At 46.1% G+C, this 8,923-nt stretch overlaps 1 protein-coding gene across 4 annotated transcripts in view; it reads right to left on the reverse strand.

Moving 5' to 3' along the window:
* Window positions 1-8,923, reverse strand: part of LOC126988147 (SHC-transforming protein 1-like) — a 51,412-nt gene that overhangs the window by 6,682 nt on the left and 35,807 nt on the right. For all 4 annotated transcript variants that reach the window (XM_050846013.1, XM_050845992.1, XM_050846001.1 and 1 more), the window contains exons 4-8: window positions 6,742-6,976; window positions 5,646-5,833; window positions 3,788-4,044; window positions 1,453-1,584; window positions 295-509 (exon numbers count right to left, since the gene is read on the reverse strand). In XM_050846013.1, coding sequence (XP_050701970.1) covers window positions 295-509; window positions 1,453-1,584; window positions 3,788-4,044; window positions 5,646-5,833; window positions 6,742-6,976 — 1,027 coding nt within the window. The remainder of the gene's footprint in view (window positions 1-294; window positions 510-1,452; window positions 1,585-3,787; window positions 4,045-5,645; window positions 5,834-6,741; window positions 6,977-8,923) is intronic.

Here is an 8,923-nt window from a genome sequence, read left to right on the forward strand (position 1 = left end):
TCTCTCTCTCTCTCTCTCTCGCTATATTTACATCCAATGAATGAGATTAGCCGAAGATAGCCTGGCTGCGCTCTCTCTCTCTCTCTCTCTCTCTCTCGCTATATTTACATCCAATGAATGAGATTAGCCGAAGATAGCCTCGCTGCTCTCTCTCTCTCTCTCTCTCTCTCTCTCTCTCTCTCTCTCTATTTACATCCAATGAATGAGATTAGCCGAAGATAGCCTGGCTGCGCTCTCTCTCTCTCTCTCTCTCTCTGACCCCACACCCTCCCATCACACAGCACCCACACAGACCTGCAGCAGCAACATCTCCGCCTCTTTCCGACTGATGGCACCGTGGAACCAGGCCTCACGCTGCAGCTGAAGTCGCTGGTTGAGAGGTAGAGGCTTGTTGGTGCCCCCTACTGCCCCGCCTGCGACTGTTCCAATGGCTCCGGCCGCTGCTGCCCCTCCACCGCCGGGGCTGCCCACGCCCCCGCTCAACTGGGACAACTGCATGGTGAATGGTTCTGTGGGGCGGCCGAGGAACAAGAGAAGCAGATCTGAACATAACATTTCATTGTACTTTTTCTTATCTTGATTTCATGCTTGTTAACTTTTTAGATTCACAGAACAATGTAACTTGATATATTTATATTAAAAAAAAACTTATGATCTGCAGACTATTTACCCTAATAGTGAAATGTCCAGTACCATGACATATACAAAATAACTTTAATATAAATATCTATATTATCTACATACAACCTGCGAGTGATAGTGGTTTGTCTTCATATACAGTCCTGACAGTCCCTTTTCCCTTTCCCGATAGAGTTAACCAGGGAGAAAGTTGGAAAGTTTGGTTTAGTCGGCGCAACATCTGTGGTCATATGCCGGAGAGAGACAGAAGGGGAAGGAATTATAGGAGAAGGGAACAGTTGGAAAGTTTGGTTTAGTCGGCGCAACATCTGTGGTCATATGCCGGAGAGAGACAGAAGGGGAAGGAATTATAGGAGAAGGGAACAGTTGGAAAGTTTGGTTTAGTCGGCGCAACATCTGTGGTCATATGCCGGAGAGAGACAGAAGGGGAAGGAATTATAGAAGGGAACAGTTGGAAAGTTTGGTTTAGTCGGCGCAACATCTGTGGTCATATGCCGGAGAGAGACAGAAGGGGAAGGAATTATAGGAGAAGGGAACAGACCCCAGGAGACGGGACACAACCCCCGATTAATACCTGGTACCCATTCACTGCTGGGTGGACAGGGGCGTAGGGTATCGGAAAAGCCGCCCAAATTTTTCCACTCCGCCCGGGAATCGAACCTGGGCTCTCTCGGTTGTGAGCTGAGTGTGCTAACCACTGCACCACGAAGCCCCCAGTTAAAAGAGCAAGGAATATTGTACAAACTTATTCCTCCTCTTCCCCTCCTCATGACCACTGCAGCAGCCATCTCAAACCCACAGCACAAGACTCACGCATGTCAAATGGATCGCGTTGGTCCAAGAGCTGCTTCTGTCTGATAACGGCATCGTTTACATATTCAGGTTCGCTGCGCAGGGGCCCCGGTGCCGTGCCCTCACAGGACAGGTCTATCAGGTTGTCGGACACTGCAATAAAAATCTGTATTAACCCAAAGTTGTGACCCTCTCGGAAACCTACATTCTCTCCACTAAGATGCCAAGAATTTAGGGACTTGCTTCATAGGAGATGTGGCAGTAGAAATTATGGAGTAAAAAATGCAATAAACATCTGCATTAACCCAAACTTGTGACCCTCTCGGAAACCTACATTCTCTCCACTAAGATGCCAACAATTCCCAACTATAAGGTCTTGCTTCATAGGAGATGTGGCAATAGAAATTATGGAGTAAAAATTCATGAAACATCTGCATTAACCCAAACTTGTGACCCTCTCAGAAACCTACATTCTCTCCACTAAGATTCCAACAATTCCCAACTATAAGGACGTGCTTCATAGGAGATGTGGCAATAGAAATAACGGAGTAAAAATGCATGAAACATCTACGTTAACCCAAAGTTGTGACCCTCTCGGAAACCTACATTCTCTCCACTAAGATATCAACAATTCCCAACTATAGGGACGTGCTTCATAGGAGATGTGGCAATAGAAATAACGGAGTAAAAATGCATGAAACATCTACATTAACCCAAACTTGTGACCCTCTCGGAAACCTACATTCCCTCCACTAAGATACCAACAATTCCCAACTATAAGGTCTTGCTTCATAGGAGATGTGGCAATAGAAATAACGGAGTAAAAATGCATGAAACATCTACATTAACCCAAACTTGTGACCCTCTCGGAAACCTACATTCTCTCCACTAAGATGCCAGTGATTCCCAACTATAAGGTCTTGCTTCATAGGAGATGTGGCAATAGAAATTATGGAGTTTAAAATGCAATAAACATCTGCATTAACCCAAACTTGTGACCCTCTCGGAAACCTACATTCTCTCCACTAAGATGCCAGTGATTCCCAACTATAAGATCTTGCTTCGTAGATGTGGCAATAGAAATTATGGAGTTTAAAATGCATGAAACATCTGTATTAACCCAAACTTGTGACCCTCTCAGAAACCTACATTCTCTCCACTAAGATGCCAGTGATTCCCAACTATAAGGATGTGCTTCAAAGGAGATGTGGCAACAGAAATTATGGAGTAAAAAATTCATGAAACATCTGCATTAACCCAAACTTGTGACCCTCTCAGAAACCTACATTCTCTCCACTAAGATACCAACAATTTCCAACTATAAGGTCTTGCTTCATAGGAGATGTGGCAATAGAAATTATGGAGTTTAAAATGCATGAAACATCTGTATTAACCCAAACTTGTGACCCTCTCGGAAACCTACATTCTCTCCACTAAGATGCCAGTGATTCCCAACTATAAGGTCTTGCTTCATAGGAGATGTGGCAATAGAAATTATGGAGTTTAAAATGCATGAAACATCTGCATTAACCCAAAGTCGTGACCCTCTCAGAAACCTACATTCTCTCCACTCAGATCCCAACAATTTCTAACTTTACAACAAAGGAGACAGCTCAAGGGCACAAAAAACGGAAACAATGATAAAAATGCCGGCTACTATGAGGACGTGCTTCATAGGAGATGTGGCAATAGAAATTCTGGAGTAAAAATGCTAGAAAACCTCCATCAGACTTACAGAATATCAGTTTTAAGTGGGAGGGAAAATCATTCAATAGGAAAACATGAAACAAGTTGCCTCTCCGAAGAATCGTTAAACACAATACTTTCTATAACCTGTACAGTTCAATAGTAAATGTAGACACTCGCTTCTCACATCAGCTATATCTAAAGGTCAAAGGGGGGGTTAATCAGGTTCTAATAAGGGGTTTTTAGGCTCGGGGTACAGAAGAAGGGTCAAACTACCACCAGGGTCATAAAACTACCCCTGGAAATGCTCACAACTCCTACGAAAGCCTTGTCAAATGTGTGTTCTTAGGGGGTTATATGTCTTTTATTACGACGCTTAGAGTATTTTCAATCCTAGCAAGAGAAGGTTGAATCATTTGTTTAGACTTAAGAGGCTGGTATTACAAGACTTGCTTCTCAAATCAGCTATATCTAAAGGTCAAAGGAGGAATTAATCAGGTTCTAATAAGGGTTTTTTTTTAGGCTCGGGGTACAGAAGAAGGGTCAAACTACCACCAGGGTCATAAAACTACCCCTGGAAATGCTCACAACTCCTACGAAAGCCTCTTAAGGGGCGATGTGTCTTTTAATACGACTCTGAGTATTCACAATCCTTAGTGAAGTAGAGTACCTTTGCTGGACAGTGTTTGATGAGAGTTGGCTAGGGGCTGGGTCTGGGCTGGCACAGGGGAGGAAGATGCAACACTGGGAGCCGGAGTGGAAGCAGGGCTGGCTAGGACTGGGCGTTTGCTTTCTGAGGCTGAGTACTGAGGCAGCGGGGGCACCGGGGGAGGGGGAAGGTCAGGGGGCACCTTCCCCGGCAAGTCATTGTAGTACTCGGGGTCATCGCGTCCCCAGGATATGCCACCATCGCCGTTGATGCCTGGTCTGGGGTGTGAAGTGAGGGAAACGGGGTAAGACAGGATTGGACACGGCAGCCACATCCTCGGTGGTATGTGCAGAGAGACTAACAAGCACACCATGTTAGCACAGTCTACCCAGCACCGTCATTTCCTATCCATACAGTCGTCCCTTAAATAGTACGGTTTCGGCTTTACGGGTTGTCATAGAAGACCTTTTTAGGATTTTTAAACTGCCTGCTTGTTGGGAAATTTAAAAATCTGAAAAAAATCTATGAAAATCCACATGAAACCAAAACTGAACGATTGGAAACTGTACTATTTGAGGGGAGACTGTATTGGAAACTGTACTATTTGAGGGATGACTGTATTGGAAACTGTACTATTTGAGGGATGACTGTATTGGAAACTGTACTATTTGAGGGGAGACTGTATTGGAAACTGTACTATTTGAGGGATGACTGTATTGGAAACTGTACTATTTGAGGGGAGACTGTATTGGAAACTGTACTATTTGAGGGATGACTGTATTGGAAACTGTACTATTTGAGGGGTGACTGTATTGGAAACTGTACTATTTGAGGGATGACTGTATTGGAAACTGTACTATTTGAGGGGAGACTGTATTGGAAACTGTACTATTTGAGGGATGACTGTATTGGAAACTGTACTATTTGAGGGATGACTGTATTGGAAACTGTACTATTTGAGGGACGACCGAACTTTAATTTTTCTGTTTCAGCATCTCGCCAAAGACACTTATCCAAACACTACTGACCCAAAAATACCAAGTCTGTTTCCTGAAGTTATGAAATCAAAATCCCTAAAATGGTTTGAATTTCTAAATACAAGTGCCAAGTGAAAGTACCAGAAAAGCATACAAATTGTTCCTGAATTTTGGATGGGAGGCATAAATGAAATATATAAAAATACAAGAACCGGGGAGTCTGGTCAAGCTGGTAATTGTGACTCCCAGCACACCTCTGCAGGGAACCAAAATATATATTGATAGTGATTACAATATTAACAACTTCCTCTGTCTATGTACGGGTCAGTATGCAAAGGAAAACAAAAGAAAATCATGTAGAGAAAGGTAAATCTATATATTAAGATCTCATTCTCATCTCATCTCAAAACTATCTAACATTGCTACAGGTAACTCTCGATATATACGCGTTTTTGAAATAACGCTTGGTCCAAAATCCAAATACATGTTTAATTTACACGTTTTTTTCACTAATACGCGATATTTTACGGAGTGTCCACCAGATGTCTCACGCAACTGGACTCACACGGCCACACAGCTGAGCTCGGTTCTTCCTGCACGCCACTTGAACAACAATACAGTACCCACGCTACCCAACAACAACAACACCCTCGCTGCTGTGCTACCACGAGGGGAAGGGCAGCCCGAGGAGGAACCACGAGAGGGAGAGGAGTCAGAGTGATACAGTAGGCAATAAGGGCACAAACCTACCTCTTGTTTGATTTACACTGTTTATGATTTACGCGACCTCTTCAAGGACACAATACTCGCGTAAATCGAGAATTACCTGTACTGATCTTTTCCTTTTTTTGAGCCCAAACAACCCAGCAGCCCGTCACTCCACAGCCCTGCCCGGCACTCACTTCTCAGATTTCACGCTGGTGTATTGGACGGAGGGAGTACGTTTGAGATACTCCTTGAATCTCAGCTCAAAGGCCTGACCAATGGTGGTGATGACGTCCTGAGCCAGCCCACCGCCACACTCCAGGACAAAGCAAGCACGGCCGTACCGACTGTCCTTGGCGACGTAGGCTATGAAGTCCAGCGTGTCCTGTGGAAGGGAAGAAGGGTTAGAGGAGGGGACAAAAAGGTGTTGTGCTGGTAGCCTGGTAACATATAGTCCCAGGTCTTTCTCTGCCTCTGTGGTGGATAGTGGAGTGTTTCCCATGTGGTATTGGTGTGCTGGATATCCCTTCACTGGTAGCCTGGTAACATACACTCCCAGGTCTTTCTCTGCCTCTGTGGTGGATAGTGGAGTGTTTCCCATGTGGTATTGGTGTGCTGGATATCCCTTCACTGGTAGCCTGGTAACATATAGTCCCATGTCTTTCTCTGCCTCTGTGGTGGATAGTGGAGTGTTTCCCATGTGGTATTGGTGTGCTGGATATCCCTTCACTGGTAGCCTGGTAACATACACTCCCAGGTCTTTCTCTGCCTCTGTGGTGGATAGTGGAGTGTTTCCCATGTGGTATTGGTGTGCTGGATATCCCTTCACTGGTAGCCTGGTAACATACACTCCCAGGTCTTTCTCTGCCTCTGTGGTGGATAGTGGAGTGTTTCCCATGTGGTATTGGTGTGCTGGATATCCCTTCACTGGTAGCCTGGTAACATACACTCCCAGGTCTTTCTCTGCCACAGCTGGGCACACAAACAGCTGGGTGGACCAACCTTATAGTCATGTAGTTCCCTTTAATATTTGGTAACGCTACAGACAACCCTTCACAGCACTTACCATGTATTTATGTAGTAACCAAATGATAACAGTAACCCGTCTCACATGCCAGAGCCTATGTGACATTTCAAACACTGCTGTTCCTCACAATCCCTCACCCGTAACTTCTCTAACTTAGGGTCACTTTCAGTCGTTATGTCTGTTTTGATCGTTACCAATGGCTGTTACCAAGATCACAGCAGCCTGACATGACCTTGACCTCCAACACCAACCAACACGTCACTCACCGGGTCGCCCCCTGAAGCGAAAGATATGTTGGGCATATCGTGGCAGGCGACTATTTGGCCAGACTCCAGGTTGGTGAGGTTGAGCGCTGTGCTGGTGATCGTAAGGTTGACGTTGCTACCTGCGTGTTCCATGAGTGGCCGTTCCCCGAGGATGCGGCTGATTGTTTTAACCACCTTTCTCTTCCGGTCGGCGGTTTTGAGTCCGGCAGCCTCACACACCTTGCTGATGCACTCCCTGGGGGTGGAATCATGCCGTGAGTCAGGACGGGGCTGCGCTGAGGTATACAAGTGACCAGTGCAACCCTTGGGGACCCTCAAAATGCTTACCTACTTTAAGAGGGAGTCCATTACGGCACCCTATCAATGGTAATGGGTGGGGTGGGTGGGTGGGTGGGGGGGGTTAAAGGGAATAGGTGGAGTTTGGAATTGGGTCATGTTTGGTGTTGAATAGGGGGTAAATGGGGTCAGTAAATTGTGTGGTGATAATTAAAAGGGGCGGGGATTGATGGTAATGGGAGGGGGTTAATGGGAGGAGGTGGAGTTCGGAATTAGGTCATGTTTGGTGAGAGACAGAAGGGGAAGGAAGGAAAGTTTCGTTTAGTCGGCGCAACATCTGTGGTCATATGCCGGAGAGAGACAGAAGTGGGAGGAATTATAGGAGAAGGGAACAGACCCCAGGAGACGGGACACAACCCCCGATTAATACCTGGTACCCATTCACTGCTGGGTGGACAGGGGCTACGTAGGGTATCGGAAAAGCCGCCCAAATTTTTCCACTCCGCCCGGGAATCGAACCCGGGCTCTCTCGGTTGTGAGCTGAGTGTGCTAACCACTGCACCACGAAGCCCCCATATGAGGAGAACCAAGAGAGAGTGATGTGAAATGTGATGGAAAATGGATAGATAGATAGATAGATAGAGATATGACAAAGGGAAGGAGACTAAAAGGGGTTATGTTAACGCGTACCAGAACTATACCCTTGTCACTAGGATGCTACGGGTGAACGGACTAGTCATGGTTATCAATGGCTAGGGAGTGGAGGGATACAGCCATGGAGGAAGAATTGGTGGAGTTGACATCAGCCCAATTAAGTGCATCTCCCCAAGCTGGCATCTTTACGGCCAGGTGTTGACAGGCTAATAGGCTCGGCCAGGCTCGCCCACTCCCATCTCTTGGCCCTAAATTTGACAGCTCGCCGGCTTCACCTCAATGTATGGGATTAGCAGGCCGTGTCGACTCCATGAATTCTACCTCCATGGATACAGCCTGCCATAAATATTAACAGCCTATGCGCTGAGACTGAGGGACATGGGTACTAGGAAAAGTTACGTTGCAGGGAGTGGAGACTGTATAAATAATTGAGGGAAGGGCTGTGGTTGCGTGTGTGAGAGAGAGAGAGAGAGAGAGAGAGAGAGAGAGAGAGAGAGAGAGAGAGAGAGAGAGAGACTGCTTCATTCATAACACAAATTCACCTTACCTAAACACACACACACACACACACAGACACACACACACAGACACTCTCTTCCCCTGTGCTTATTTCAAACAACCTCTACCACCAACACTACGGACACCACCACCCCTACCACACACCTACCACACACCCTCCCCACCTGTCTTGCCCAACCACCAGCCACCCTTCATGATATCCTGTGACCTCATTACCGCCCACTGCACTGACGACCCCATTTGGCGTTGCCCTTTGATACCCTGAATGCCCCCCAACCTCGACCTCTCCTATACAACTATTAGACATTGCAAGCCTATATTCCCTCAATCCCTTAACCCAATCCCTTAAAATCACCTCTGAATGCCCTTAGCTTCTCCCTTCGACCTGGTGTCCTTAACTGGTCTATCCAACAGTTACCCTTTACAAGCACCCTAAATCCCTTAACCCCAATCCCTTAAAATCACCTCTGAATGCCCTTAACTTCTCCCTTCGACCTGGTGTCCTTAACTGGTCTATCCAACAGTTACCCTTTACAAGCTTCTTCAGTGTTTTAGGGGAGCTCCTGTACCCTAAATCCCTTAACCCTAATCCCTTAAAATCACCTCTGAATGCAATCTTAACTTCTCCCTTCGACCTGGTGTCCTTAACTGGCCTATCCAACAGTTACCCTTTACAAGCTTCTTCAGTGTTTTAGGGGGCTCCTGTACCCTCAATCCCTTAACCCAATCCCTT

Source organism: Eriocheir sinensis, chromosome 6, assembly GCF_024679095.1.
Source record: "Eriocheir sinensis breed Jianghai 21 chromosome 6, ASM2467909v1, whole genome shotgun sequence".
Taxonomy (NCBI): Eukaryota; Metazoa; Arthropoda; class Malacostraca; order Decapoda; family Varunidae; genus Eriocheir; species Eriocheir sinensis.